Below are 17,124 nucleotides of genomic sequence, written 5' to 3'. Positions count from 1 at the left end.
ACACACACACACACACACACACACACACACACACACACACACACACACACACACACACACACACACACACACACACACACACACACACACACATATTCTACAAAGTGTAAGAAAATTCTATTTTAATAATTTTTTCATTTATGCATATATTTATAAATTTTGCAAATTTTAAACACACACATATATGTATGTGTTACGTTTTACAAACTAAAATTATTATATAAATTGCGTGATTTAACTAATACCAACAGAAGTCTGCTATTTTGCCTTTTTTCTTATGTTGAATATCTTTATTTTTACAAAGCGCTTTAAATGCCTGCAAGTTGCACGAGCTTCCGGAGAACATTTAAGGTCAATAAATAAATTGTAAATGTCAGCCATTTTTAACTTTACCATGCATTAAAGTGCAGTACACCGGCATTTTTTTCACTGCACTAAAATTAATGATGTCAGATGTCATGCCCTTTCTATCATATAATATTTCTGTCTTTCTCTTTTGATTTTCATTTTAAGTATATATGTTTAATATTTTTCTAAATTACCATTCTATTTTTGATTCAAAAATAATAAATAATTCACATTACTCATGTTTTGATCTCTGTAACTGATATTAATGCTAATTATATAATTTTTATGCAGGAGTTACGGACCAAGAGACCTTTCAAGATATGGGACAGCTGGCGTAACGTGAGGAAAGGACTGGTCGTTAGCAATTTTGAAGAGTTGATTGTTCGAGGTGAGAAAGATCTAAATCTAAGAAATTATTCATTTAAATTATAAGCAAAGACAATTAAAAATTAAAATGCATTATGCTACAAACTTATTATTAGACATTAAATTAAAAATACTTATTAGACATTAACTTGCTTCTTACACGTATATTATTATTAAAATAATTTGCATCTTTTTTAAAGGTATTACGCTTCCAAAATATCTAATTTAACAGAATAAATATTGTTGAAATAATAACTTATCATCTATCTATTGTTTCCTGTTGCAAATTAATAGTAACATGTTATACAATATGTAATATATTTATTTTTAAGATATTCAAGTTATTAAATCAAGTTATTAGTTACAAGAATCGCTTTTTTTCATAGAATATTTTTTCGAAATTGAAAAGATTCTTTTTTAAGACTTTAAACAAGGAGTAAATCACTGAGAAGCATTACTGTGTACAAATTTACTGAACATTATTGAGCATTACTTAAGAGAATTGTGTATTATATTAAGCGGTATGAGGCTATGCATTACTAGAACATTAAGGGGATCCTAAAGTCATCTGTATTATCGATCAAATATAATTTTTATATAACAATTACTTCTTTCCTTGTTTATAAATTTGAAAATCATTTTCCATTAAAACATATGCATTAATACGTGTCTGTGAGATGGAGTTTATGTCGAGAACGAAAAAAAATTGTTTAAATTAAGATCTTTACCATTTCTTAGTCCAATATGGCATTAGAGCTTAATAACAATAGCTTAATATTTGCTTGATATAAAAATTTTGTAATCTGTACTTACAAAATTGTCCATAAACAAATAGTTCGCATGAACAAACAACATTGAGTTTTTGGAATTAGACTTACAAGGAGAGACTCAGGAGAGATTATTTTTTGGTGCCCCAGAATAATCATGCAAAAGCTGATCAAAATCCATGAAATATTTATGTGAATCTCTCCTTGTTAGACACTTTATTGCAACGAATTTATTATATGAAAATTTACACGAACGTGCGACTGTGTGCATTATAGTTTGTGAGATATTGATGTGGCATTATATATAAGATATGTCGATGTGCTGTAAAACAGCGAGCTCTGGTGATTTCGTCGGAATTCGCTTCATTTTAGGATTTTCTAATGGGCATTACTAGAACATTAATGAGCATTACTAGAACATTAATGAGCATAAGGCATAAATGGGCATAAAATTTGGGCATTAGTGAGCATAAAATTTGAACATTACTTAAGCATTACTATAGGCATTAGTAAGCATTAGTAATCAACACAATTTTGTTGATCAACGGTTTATCTCTTGACTTTAAAAAAATCTCAGAAAGACTTTAGAAGATGTTAGACTCATTGTAAAAAATCGATATGTATTATACTCTTATAACTTTTGTAAGCGTCATACGCATTGTCCTTCCGGAGCACTCTCTTTCCACCTGTCCGGCTGACCGACGAAGAAATATTTCCGGTCGGAAATATTTCCGCGCGGCGTATCACAGCACGGAATTGCATTATCTGTAAAGTTCCTTTGAAAGTGTCGCTCTCGCAACACACATTTCTCGCAACATTTCTCAGAAACAAAGCGCCGTTCGTTCATTCGTTCGTTCGTTCGAGGACGCACCACCATTATTCGCAACTGCTTCATTCACACGATTAAACAGTACATGCGACACGTGGCACACGCATATGCACACTCACTCAGGAATATATAACATACGCGTACGCACACACCCACACATTGTCGTTAAAGCGTTATCACTATGCCTGAACACTATCTGACACCCCAACCCTCGGCCAACCCTTGCTTTCAGGTAAGGAAAAGCTGGGTGTACCACAAAACGAGAATGTCTCGCTAGTTTTGGAGTCGGACGGCACGCAAGTCGAGGACGGCGAGTACTTCAAAACACTAGGAAACAACACGATCCTGCTCTTATTGCGGCATGGTGAACGCTGGTGTCCTACTGGCGTCGACATCATACGCGCTGGTAGGTGAAAAGGACATTACACAGATCGATCTTAGGAGAAATCGGCAACTTGGTTGAGAAAGTTAAGGTTGAAACAACACAGATGACAGAAAATTCAAAGACATCTAAAGAAAACGCGAAAATATGTAAAGAATTTAAAAGAATTGAATTTAAAAGATCGGGATAATTACAGTATTACATTTAGACATATATATATATATATATATATATATATATATATATATATATATATATATTGGGTTATCTATAAAATTCGTGACGACTAACTTATATAATTTAATAAATGTATAAATCTTCTGCGTTTCAATTTTCCTTCAACATCGGCACGAACTTTCCGGACAACCCAATATATATATAGTAAATTAAATTAATTGAATCATTTCTCTCTCTCTCTCTCTCTCTCTCTCTCTCTCTCTCTCTCTCTTTCTCTCTCTTTCACACACACACATAAAAATTAAATTCTTTCAGAGACCTTTAAATCAACCAAGTAGCTTTTCTTCTGCTCTTAAATGTTTCGACTTTCTAGATTTTTGAATCCTCGAATATATAGCTTCTTTAGAATCATACGCACTGCTATGTAAAGGGGATATTACAACGATCAACTTTGGTTGATGGAAATCGACAACTTGGTTGAGGAAACTAATCTCGAAGCAACTGATAAAATTGAAACTGATCAAACTGAATTACATGTGGATCAAACTGAATCCTTACACACACACAAGCCTTTAAACGATCAACCAAGTAGGTTTTCTTCTATTCTTAAGCTCTCTTTAGATGTTTTGGATTTTTAAAACAATCTTTATCACCCGAAATCTCTTTAGACTTTTAAATCTGTAAGTTTTTTGACTTCCTTATAAGATCTGTGGATCTCGCACTTTTGCGATGGATCACCGGCACTGATTGTCACGCCTTGCAGCACCGAACACTACCCGGCCCGTATCTCCTGCAGCCGCGTTCATCGATAATTGATAACTCTTTTTTTCTTTCTCTTTTTCAGCAATTTCGGCGATCCCGAAAATAGTCTGTGAAACGATCCACGCGCTGGAATTGCACGATGAGACGCCATCGTGGAAAATCATGGACAATAAAGGCCGAGTCACAGTGGTATTACACTGGGACCAGCGCTCGTCGTCGTCATCGCAGGTGCAGCAACAGCAATCAAAGGCAGGTCAGGATGCCCAGACTTCCAAGTATTCACCGACTAAGAAAGCTGACCTGAGTGGCGCCCAGCGGCCGTCCTTGGTGATCCAAACCAGTTTGGACAAACTCAGCTATGATGGCAAGACAACGCACTTGCCTGGCGAGATCGCCCCGACGCGGTACACCAGTCCGCGAATCACTGTGATAAATCATGACGATATGGTATATTCAATCTGCAATTACTTCAAGAATTTTAGCTTTAAATTTTAATTTAATTATACAAATTTCTGTGCTTATCGCAGAATCTACAATTGATGGGACCAGTGCGATAGTAATACCTATAATACATTTTCTTGAAATTCTAAAAAAAACTAATTCGTTCGTGTTTTTAAGAAAATAAATTAGTTCAATATTGCACTGAACTTTTCAATCTCAACAATAATTAATCCAAGCGCTTAATTTATAGCTATAAATTGCAGTCTCATATCAATCACAATTTGTTAAATTCAATCAAAATGTAAATTATCTATGATTAAAAAGGTCAATAATTTTTTATGTTAATTCATTAAAATTTGTAAGAAAATGAATTAGTTTACTATTACATTATCTAATTCTTTGATTTCGATCGTGTGCATGCATGTGTGCGTGCGTGCCTGTATGTGCGCGTTGTTTGTCTTATTTTTAAAATATTAATACATATTGTAAAACAAATAACTTTTTACCTCGCTGTAAATTCATCTTTATCCTAGCAGCAGCAGCCGATGCAGTCGCATATACCGGGCCGTCTAGTGAAACAAGGCACGAATTCATTCGACAGTACAACCATCCACATCCACACACCTGAATGCTCCAACCACATTCATCAGCCGGTCGCGCGAAATGGCAGTCCCGTGAATGGTGCCGACGGTGGTGCCATCGGCGAGTGCGACTTCCACTGCTGCGCTCTTCACGAGGAGGGTCGCAGGATCGCTGTACACAAATCGGTGGCAACATCGCCGATCCAGGACGCACAGCATGCGCAATATCAACATCCACATCATCCACATCAACAACAGCAAACGCAAACACAAACACCGTCGCCACAGCCGCCATCCTCTCTTTCGGATGGCACCAAGCGACCTGGCCTGAGCAAAGGTCATGTTCGCTTTCGCGATACCGCCGACGAGGAATCAAGCTCACGTCTGGCCGGTGCTGTTACCCATTTTCACTTACATCATAATCATCATCATCAAGAACATGACAGTTCCGAGTCCGAAACGGAAAATACAATGATGGAGGATGAATTCGTGACTTCGGAAAAATTTCTACTACTAATCGATCAGCTGACGGTCGATCAGAAGCATCATCTTAGCATCAAGGACATTGGCATCATATTGGAGCGACTCAGCTCTAAAATCCTCGACGTCGAGCGGCTGGATCGCGAAAGCGAGAGCGAGGAGTGCTATAATTGGACGATTAAGGCGCTTATACGGGGCGATGTCCTACGGGAGCTCGGTGTGATCTACAATGGGAATTATTATGCAATCTCGGAACATCCTGGCTACAAAGAAGAGTCAGAAGAAAATAATGAGGACAACGAGGAGGAAGAGGAAGACAGACTTTAATATGATGCTGTTTTACTAGATAGATAGATAGATTATACACCTATTCCAGGTTATTATTAAATTAGGCACATTGCAAACGGAAATAAGGACAAAGATCCCATATGGCACAGATCTCCAAGAGATGTTCTGAAGGATGTCCTGAGAACATTCCAACGTCCTGAGAAAACGTTCCTAGGAAAATCTTTGGGATAAAGTGTGCTGTATGGGATAACACGTAGTATCTTCATTGACTCCGAGGATTTTTTGAAAATTAATTCAATCCAATTTTTTAATGATTTTTTTTTAGAATCTATAGCATTTTCTAAAATTTTCTTAGGATCTCTGTGATCCTTTAAGAATTCCCAGTGAGCTTGGGTTTTTCTTTTCTAGAGAAACTTTCTAATGTTAAAAGATCAGTTTTGTGCCAAATATATGAAAGTTCTACAGAATTAATTGTTTAAGGTTTGATGAACTTAGGCTTTTTTAGATTAAGTCTTCTAAAACTTCTCAGGATACTCTTAGAATTTTTTAAACTTTCAGAATTCCTCCCTTAGGATTTCCTAGAATTTTTTAGATTTCCAATATTACAGTCCTTTAAAATCTTAAGATTCTCTGTAAGTTTCTGTGTACGTTTAGAATTTATAATGCTAATCTTACAAGTTTCAAGAAGTCTCTAAAAATTTTTCAATTCTAGATATAGATCCAGAATATCTTTTTTATTTTTGATTCAGGATGTTTCTTAAAAAAGTATTTGGCTCTAAAATTCTCGGAAGAAAATTTCAAAGGAGAATGTTAAATTAGGGCTAAAATGAAAAATGTTTCTTGGCTAAAATGAAAAAGTTCCAAGATGTGCAAATTATATATCATATTAAAGCTACTTAAGTAGAGTTGAATGGTATATTGTTTATCTTAAGGAAATATCGAACAGAAATCATATCAAAGATAATAAAATTAAAAATTCATAAATAAGATATCAATATATTTCGCGAATTAAGCAACAAAAACTATTATTATTTAAACATGGTAAGCATTTGTTATTCAAAACTAAAATCCGAAACCAAACAATTATTTTATATTGGACTCTTTATCGTTCGTCAATTGCTTGAAAATTCTCTAAATTATATATTAAAATGCAGTATATTTGCTGACATGTTGCAGCAACTAATTTCGACAAACTCAGGACAAGGTAAGACAGCATTATGTTTATCGTATTGAACTCAATGGAATTCGAATTCTTGCGATGACAAATTGATGGCATGAATATCCTTGATAACAACTCGTGTTGTCAGCATTTTGTTAGCAACGAGTTCAAAATGAAACGATTAATTATTCGTTGCTAACATGTTGCTGTCATGTTGCCGACAATAACATAATGTACCATTGCTCACGGTTTGCTCTAGAAATTTCAATAACTAATTACATGTATAAACGGTCATGTTGTTTAATTTATAATATCTTGATGTCAGCAAATGTACAGCAAATATATGTATAATGCAACATATGCAATGCATTAGTTTGCACAATATGCTATATCACGCTTAGCTGTCTTGGAATATTATGAAGTAGTATTAAAGTGTTAAGAAATAATAGTTGTGATTGGAATGTCTTCGATAACACTGACATTAGTGCTAGCTCTTGCAAAACCCTCAAAACTAAATCACATTCTTAATAAATGTGATAACATTAGTTTTATTGACTTTTTATCACGATTTCTCATGTACCCGATATTTTCACAAGATAATCGATTCATTCGACTTTGCTTAAATAGTTCTTTAATATGATATATAATATGATATATAATTTGTTGTTCGGAACTTTTTCATTTTAGTCCTAACTTAACACCCTCTTTTATAGATTCTCGCTCGTAGATTGATGCTTTTTTAATTATTTTTTATCTTAATCTTCTTGAATTGCAATTTATTCATAATCTTGGATTTTTTAATTATTGTATCTTAGAATTCTCTAAATATCATAAAATATCTTAGACTCTAAATTATAATTCTAAATTCTTTAAATCCTTAGATTTCAGGTATCTTAAATCGAACAGACTTCAATTCTAAATATCTATAATTCTAGATGCTTTAAATTTTGAATATTATAAATTCTAAGTTAAAAAAACTTCTGAAATCTAAATTTAAAATTTAAATAATATTTTTCACAATAAATCTTTTACAATGTTTTGAAATATTTATTAGCATTATTTGTTAAATTGAATCAATTTAAATTGTAATATTATTCAAGCTTTAGTTTTATGATTACGTTTCAAGTCCGATCAGTAATCTGTTCATAAAACTGGAAAATGTATTTAAAATTGGCATATTTAGAATTATTATTAGGCACCAAGATCTGACCAGTATTTAACGATTTTCTACTTATTTGTACTAAAATTTTAGAGCATAAGATTCGTTATGAATTCTTTTTTTTTCAATCCTGTCGCACTTCCTATTCTTTAGGATTGCATTATTTTTAGAATTGCTCTTAGAGGAATTGGAATAAAAATATATGTCATAGGACATCATAGAGAAGAATCTTGACTATCAAGATAACAAAAAGAAAAGAACATTTTAATTTAATATTTATTAGAAAAATAAATAGATATATAGATTATAATTAAAAATCTTTCATTTTTGTTTTCACATTTATACCCTTTTGTGTATTATATATATAATATTAATTTTCGAATTGAGGAAATATGAAATAAACGTTGTCAAGTTTTACGAAATATTGTGCCAAATTTTTAATTGTTATAATGACTGTATCTTACAAGCAATCCAAAGATCGACAACTGTTTCGAAATTCATGAAATCCTCGGATCAAAGATGAGATCCACGAAAAAGCGAAAATTGAGCGACGTAGGCGAATTATATCTGCGTCACGAGGAAGAATTTAATTCGAATTTGAAAAACAACAGAAGATAGATCGACAAGGATAGATCACCATTTCTTCCGAAGTGTGTTTCTTAATAAGAAAAAAAAAGAAGAAAACAAAGTAGGGAAAAAAGAGGATCACAACGTAATGAAATCATGATATGAAATATGATATAATATACAATTTTATTAAAAATCTAGTTCTATATAAAGACGTTTGTTGAAATACGTATTTATTAAAATTAGCATGTATACTTGTAGGAAACATTTTTGGGATTACGGACGTCGATTCCGTAACCGTCCACAACACTGCCGTTAAAAAAGAAAAAAATAAGAGGATGGAAATGTGAGTGATAGATAGAGGAAGAGGGAGAGGAAAGAGAATGAACTAAAGAGAACATAAATATATACAATGCGTAACAATTCTTTTCGACACAAGTCTCGGCTAAACTCGATGAGATGATTCTCTTTTTTTTTGTTTGCGAGGCATAAATGGCTAATCCTTTATTGCAGGTTTTGAATGCAGTTTACATAAATTTTACTTGATACTACTAATCTTGATTAAAAATGATTTTTAATTTATATCAATTCAAATATTTTAGGATAATTTATAGATCGACAGATAAAATCCTAAAATGACTTTTGAACTTCAACTATTGAATTCTTTAAATTCTTATTGTAGATTTTCAGATTATAACTTTTCTCAGTATTAATTTTCTTGGGTGGGTTAGAGATATTTAAAAATATATTAACAGATATTTAAAATTTTAAAAATTATAATTCAAATAATTTTAAAATAATTAACAATGTAGCAAATATAAATAATTTGTCGTACCGTTAATATCATTATAAACAATATACAAGTGTTTTGCAATAAAGGATTAATTAATATTTTTAATATAGCCGTAATCGAGGATGAAAATTTTGCGAAGATGTGAGATCGATCGTCGTCGTCAGAAACGATCGATAATAATCGAACAACGGATGAATAACACATATGGCGAGTATTAATACATATGTATTAATATAGATCGCCATAGAATGCTCATTATCAATATTAAATATTAATAAATGTCGCGTGGCTGCCTTCAATTCATCGAACATCGCGTACGAACACAAACCGCGCGAAGATCGACGTCAAAACCAACAAAGCGACGCGATAACAATGAGAGTGAAGAATGAAGTTGTTTGTTTCTCGCCGACGTAAATTCTTTTTGTAGATTTGTGAAACATGTTCTCATAGCCTAAGATCCTTGGATCTTCGGATTCTCCGATCTTCGATCACTTAGGTTACTAGATTCCTTGGATCTAATTTTTTATGTAAGTTATCTAGATAACTAATTCTTTTTAATAATATGGATTAATCAATATTACGAGTTTAGTTTTTAAAAATTCAATTTTTTAATTCTTAGTTCCTTGAATTTTTTAAATTAAAGAAATTTTAGAATATATTTAAAATATTTTAAAATATTTTAAAATATTTTAGTTTACTTAATTGTTGAATTATTATTAATTCTTTCTTAATCCATTTTTTATGTTGGGTATTAATTCTTCTTTAGTGGAATCTAGTACCCACTTTATTTATTTTAGCTCATCACAACTACGATTCTCGGACTGGATCTGCGAATGAAAGTTATTCAAAGTGGAGTATACAGGCAGCATCGCTCAAAGTTTTCTACTTCTTCCTTAGAACGAAATTAGTGCGTGATTATATACATAATTTCTTCTTATACTTGATTATTTTAGAGAAACATTGCAAATATCGCAAACATTGCAAATATTAAATTGCAATGGAAAATTTTTTATTGTATTTTATTTCCTTTCGTTTAAATGTATGACAAAAAATATGTGACAAGGAATTTTTTTTATATTTTTACTATAAAAATTTGTTTATACTTTTGTATTTTGTTTAAGGAGTATTTAAATATCGAATTTTTTTATGAGGAAGTTGAAAGTTTTGAACGATACTTAAAAAATACATATGCTTATACATATATGAGCGTGTAACAGTATAAACATAGTCTGAATCATTCGGAATTTACGTTAGCGAATGTATCACATGATTATAAGTGATATATCGATTCATGTTGAAAATACGCTCTATATGAAACTTTGCAATTTTAATATATTTCTATTGTAAGTATACTCAAAAAACTGTCTGTGTATGTATGTATGTGTATGCGTGCGTGCGTGCATGCGTGCGTGCGTGCGTGCGTGCACGCGTGCGTGCGTGCGTGCGTGCGTGCACGCGTGCGTGCGTGCGTGCGTGCGTGCACGCGTGCGTGCGTGGGTGCGTGAGTGAGTGAGTGTGTGTGTGTGAGTGTGTGTGTGTGTGTGTGTGTAGTGCGTGCGTGCGTGCGCGCGCGTGTATGTGTGTGTGTGTGTGTGTGTGTGTGTGAAAAAGAGAGAAAGAGAGAGACACATGTATGGAAGTTATTCGATAGCGTATATAAATATATACATATATATATATATATATAGATATATACATATATTATATATAATACAGCGAATTGTCGTGGGAAAATACGTTATAGTCGTCACGATTATGGCCGACTTAAAGAAACACTCGAACGAATGTTGAGACAACTGTTAACTTAAAAAAATTAAGAACAAAAAAGTAAATATCCACAGAAGGAATAGTTAAGCTTATCATTTCGGCGTTTCATTTTCCATGTGTCTTATCTCATCTCATACTTCGTTCGCGATCATCTTACCTTCGAGCGTGGATCGCAAAATTATCGGAATCTAGGAATCTGAATTCCCTTGGATTTAAGGTTCTGCGTGGAAAATTATTTCGAATATAGATCATTTTCAATTTAAGATTTCACGGATCTTGAATTATTGTAAGATCTTAGATTCCATGGATCTGACTTTCCTAGATCGTTCGTTGTTGACCTGTTATTCCTATAGACACATCGTATCATTAACTTCTCGAGTCATCATATCTTGGTACTTTGGTTTTCAAGGGTTATATGAATTAAGATAATCAGAATAAGAAAAGAGTAGGGGGAAGAACGAAAGGAAAGGAGGAAAATACAAACAGAATAGAACAATTTAGAATTATCGGAATGATCGTACATCTTTTTCATTGTAAAGAAACGTATGCTTTTTACAATTGAAAGTTTCTGCTATTGAGAACTATTTCACGACAAAAAAAACCTTTTACAGGTTTTTGGTCTCATAGTTACTTCAAATAATAATAAATAATAGTAACGATGAAACAGCAGCAAATGATATGAATATTAATATTTACAATAAAATAATAATGGTAAAAGGAATAAAAGAATTGTTGTAAGTTGGAACTGTTGTTTCTGGTACATGCAGATACTATACGTATATACACACGCGCACCTTAAGAACATTAAAATATGGCCTTTGTCATTTATTTGTACGTAACCTCCTATAATCCTTTCTTATAAATGTAATGCCTGGAATTATTCGAACAGAAATTAACTGGTATACTTATTAAGTATTTTGTATATATATCGTATTCAGTAATCGCTGAGATCATTAGTTATTTATTTGTAATTATCATTATTTCTAATTATCATTAGATTTTTTAATATTTTTTTTAAATAAAAGGCATGAATTTGCGTGCGGATTCTTAAACTCTTTCTGCATTTCAGCAATTTTAGACTCCTATTCTGTAACTTTTAAGGGAATCCTAAATCCGTCTGTATTACCGATTAAATCGTAATTTTGGTATAACAATTTTTTCCTCTTTTATGGATTCGAAAATCCTTTTCTGAGATTAAATTATACATTAACACGTCTGTAAAACTCATTCTATATTAGACGCAAGCCGATCGTAAGTTTGTTGTGACAGCCAATCTAAAGCGTTGATTTCAAAATGCAAGCTTCAGGCTGTCACAACAAACGATCGGCTTGTGTCTAATGTAAAATGGGCTTAAAGTGGAATTTATGCTGAAAATGAAAAAAAATTTTTGCCAAAATTTCAATTTTGAAATTTTTTGAAATTGATTCATATTAATACGGATACATATAATTTAATCCTAATAAAAGGATTTTCGAATCTGTAAAAGCGGAAAAAAGTAAATTGTTATATAAAAATTACGATTTAATCGATAATACAGATAGCCTTAGGATCTCTTTAATGACTGTACTGATATTGTTTCAATTGTAAAAAATAGGATTATTTTTAATTTCTTTAGATCTTCGAATATTTTCATATATGCTACACTTAATATTTTTATACTATCTATTATTTACACTATTAAGTACTTATTATTAAGCAATTATATTTATATTATTTATAACTCTTACAAATATTTCCGATCATTATGAAATGTTATTAATATTGGAGAAGGCTTTTATTTTGTAAGAGATGTTTGCTATGTATTCCTATTTGTAGGTATTCCTATTTGTATAATTTGTTATATGTTAGATTGATATATATTGATATATAGTCTTGTGGAAATTAATGTGCGTGCATACGTGCGTGTGCGTGTTAACAGATAATTTTTTAATTTATGCTATATATATATTTATTATGTAAAAAGGATTCACAGTATTGTAAATACTGTAAATTCTTTTTATGTAATAATTATATGTACATCTAAAAATTACTTTTTGTTCACATTAATTTGCACAAGACTGTAATTATAATTATTTTATCATAATAACACGATTTTTCACCTATTGATCTGTAGTGAGCAACTGACGATTACTATAAGGGAGAGATCTAGCGTAAGCAACCTCGCATTATGATTACCTCTATGTATCTGCATGACCACTTTACAATAATCTTTAACTACTCTTAAAGGAAGGAAGATATAGTCACATAGCAGAAGAAAAATTTTATACAGGTGTTCCAAAGCATGTGCCAAAGAAGAAAATCGAGATTTACAAATCGATACTAATACTCGATAGTACTTTATCTTCGCGACGACAATCTTTCTCAGTATATAAATCTCAATATTTAACTATTAATCTCTTAATCCTTGTTAAGACTTATTAAGAATAGTTTTTTTATTTTTATTTTTATTACAAGTTTTTTTTATTAAGAATAAGTATTTTTGAATTTGCAAATGTTTATATTCTCTATTTTCCAAATTTTTTCATTTCTAATCTTTTAAACTCATAAATTTTTAAAAATATTTTGAACAATTATATATTATAGATTTTTCTGGATCCCGTCATTTGTGTAATCTTAAAACCAAAAGCAAATTTTTTCTTTTACAAATACATATATTTTACATATTTTATGGGAGAAATTAATTTTCAACGTCGCGCGAAATACTTTCGGAGCACTTTGTATAAATATTCATACTAATCGCGAAGTACATTTAGTAACTCTTACAGCATAGCGATTAGCTCGTATTAATAAATGAATGACGTTATTAATTAATTGCATTAACTTACGAAGGTAAGATTCGAAACAATGAAGTAAAGGAGTTAATCAAAAGACAGAAATTCCTGCGAGATTTATTCAGGATGAAGTACTTAGGAAGTCTTCCCTCGCGAGAGGCATGTTGCCCTACACGTATACAATGTGTCAAGAAAGCATTCATTCATACACATCATGATTTTTTATTATAAACATTGCATCATACTTTTCATATTACATTATGTTTAAAAATTCTTTTATTATATATCTATTGTATTATAATATGTACTTATATTACGTGAAGTAAATTATTTGTGACATAAGTAGATATTTATAATGTTTAATATAATAAACTTTTCAATAATTATAAAATATCAAGAATTCTAGATTTCTTGGATCCTTAAAATTCTTATTAAGTATCAAATATTTTAAATAATTTATTTTTAGAATGCTTGAATACTAATTAAATTTAACACAAAATTTAAATTATTTTTAATATTTAGTTCTTTGAATTTAAATTTTTCTAAAACTCTTTCTAAAAAATTGTAATAATTATAAATTTTGTCGAATCAAATATAGCGCAATTTACAGTATATATATTTGTATAGTTAAACATTATATTGTAAGTACATTATTACAATACAATTACAAAATTTATTGGCTTAAATAAGATTATCTTTTTATTGTGAAATACGATGCGAATGCTTTCTTTACACATCACGCATATACATATACATATATATATATAATATATATATATACATATATATATGAATTATATAATATAAAACTAATCTGCAATTCTACAATACACTGTCGAAAATGAAACATAAAACAAGTAGTGCAAATTAAGATTTTTTAAGCATTAACGATGAAAGAAAATGAGAGAATTACTCTAGCGATGACGACTTTTTTAACGGTTTATCGCGTTACGGAGTATAATATGTGTATATATACATGAATGCAAAACGTATCTTTATGGATTAGAATGGAAAAAAGAAGAAACATGCGTAGACCATATGTGTCTATGTATATACATATATATATACAATTCATATATACGCGCGTGCGTGGGAATGTGCGTATGCATGTTTGACGAGAGTGCAGCAAGAATGTAAATAATAAAGATCGTATAATTATACGATTAGCCATTAAAATCTGTAATTGCCAAGTGTATAAGTCACAAACAATACATACATAATGTATAGGGTGTCCCGCAATTTTTTGCTAAATACTTTTGTACAATAGATAGAGTGGATTAAACTGAATCGAAAAGTCTTCTATCATCTTGTAATTTTTACAATAGTTAACGAGGTATTAATTACTAAAAATTGCCAAATGTTGGTCTTCAATAATTTTTTATTCAAATACTATCAATTTTAAAACAGCAAGAGACACAAATTATTTATTTTCTTCTTATAGACGTCTAAGAATTTTTTCAGAATTTTTTATCTTTTTAGTACTACATTTTTTAATTAGCAACTATTTTTACCAACATGAGAAAATACTAATATTAAAAAGATATTAAAAAATTCTGAAAAAATTCTCAGAACTCTCAAAAGAAGAAAATAAACAATCTTTGTCTTTCGCTGTTTTTCTGTAAAGTTGATATTTGAATAAAAAAATTATTGAAGATCAATATTCGGTAATATTTAGTAATTAATATCTTGTTAACCATTGCGAAAATTGCAAAATGATATTTTTTGACATTTTAGTCCACTCTATCTATATACAAAAAAGCATTTGTACAAAAATTTGGGGACACCCTGTATATATACATATAAGTATATATACATGTATATATCATATACACATGTATCTATAGTATCTATATATATGTATATATACATATATAAATTATATAATATGAGTTCGATGCACTATAGCGACAATCGCATTATCCTGTGCGATTTTCTGACAAATGAGTTTTTGCACCACTTTGTTCGTGAATTTTTCTGCAAAATGGTGTCTAAACGAATTTAAGAATATTATAATAAAAACGACAGCTCAATTTTTTTATTCTTTCTCGCTTATTTGGGTTCTGGTACAATTGGATTAAACAGTTTTTTAAATCCACAGTTGTCTGGATGTTTTTTCTTTGATCTTTTCATAGATATTACATGTAATACCTCAAATCCCGAATCTCTTCCTCAAAATTTTACTTCATTTTTTACTAAAAAATTGTTCAGATTATCGTCGATAAACAAAATTCACCAACAAAAGAGCGGTGCAAAATTATGATGAGAGCATCATAATAAGCATTCTTTGTTAATCCTTTCTGGGCACATATAGCGTTCTTAGATGCACTGTGATCAGATTCCACACCATTAATACCCTAATACGTGTGTAATCTTATTTTTTATTTAAAAATAGATAAGTTAAGATTAAGAAGATAAAGCGAAATTTCATAAATCTTAATTTTATGAGATTCGACAAGCTATGTCTTCAGATACATACACAGAAAGGGTTAATCCTTCCATCGCACCACTGCTGCAACTGAATGCATTTACTAAAAGGATCAGTAAACAAGCGTCGCAGGATAATGCCCAGAGAGATTGCTCGATTGTTGAAGAGGCGAATGTTCACGCTGATCGAGCTTATAAAGTTACTTAATATTAGACGGATGTTTTTACACGACTGCCACTTTACAATGACGCGAAATTACAATTGTTTGTCTCAATGGCCGGCGCGCATGTTTGTCGTCGTCGTACAATATGAAATTTTTGTCCAATCAAAGAAGATACAATATTTGTTATTACATTCTACACTTTTGTTTTAAAAGCTAAATTTAAATGTATTAATTTGGAATTAATTTTATATCTGAAGAAAATAATTTATGTAAAAAGATCTTGAATAAAAATGAAAAAAAAAAACTTATCTTTTAGGTATAATGTGAGAAAGATATAATTTTACTATTTTAAATTAATAGAGAAATTTATGTAAAGTTATTTGTTTCTGTAAATTTAAGATAAAAACTTTTTAATAAGAACATTAAACTATAATTTTATTTTATTTTTTAATTACTATCTATTAATTACTATCTATATTTTATGAAATTATTTCGGAAAGATAATTTTTTTATCTTTAAATTCTGAGAATTCTTTCGCGTAGCGAAATTCGCAGAATTCTTTCATGTAGAGCTAACAAAAAAAATGTAAGCTATAAACATTTAGACGTAAGCAGATAAAACATTTATCTTTTTTCTTCTAGATGGTCAAATTTCATACTGTATATCATGTTTTCGGTCAGCGCGAAAAACGGCGTTTTTCTCTATTATTTTTTCTTGTCACAGAAAACACGGCGACGAATTCTGCGCACGGCAAATAAGTTCCACTGCGAACGCAAGTCTGTTTCTCTCGACTACAGATTAATCGAAATGTACCTACTATACGTAATAATAAAAATAAATAAATAAACAAATAAGTGGAAAAAAATAAAGAGAGAAAGACTAGGCCGTTTGCGATTGTT

General features: G+C 30.7%; 1 protein-coding gene across 1 annotated transcript; it reads left to right on the top strand.

The window, feature by feature from the left end:
* Positions 1-633: 633 nt before the first annotated feature.
* On the top strand, positions 634-5,460 carry LOC108686107. The gene is given in 4 exon segments (XM_018191203.1): positions 634-736; positions 2,543-2,716; positions 3,714-4,080; positions 4,563-5,460. Coding segments are annotated over 4 exon segments (1,542 nt in total).
* Positions 5,461-17,124: the final 11,664 nt, after the last annotated feature.

This window comes from Atta colombica, unplaced genomic scaffold (assembly GCF_001594045.1).
Source record: "Atta colombica isolate Treedump-2 unplaced genomic scaffold, Acol1.0 scaffold164, whole genome shotgun sequence".
NCBI classification, from domain to species: Eukaryota; Metazoa; Arthropoda; class Insecta; order Hymenoptera; family Formicidae; genus Atta; species Atta colombica.
This window is presented reverse-complemented; position numbering and strand designations above follow the sequence as displayed.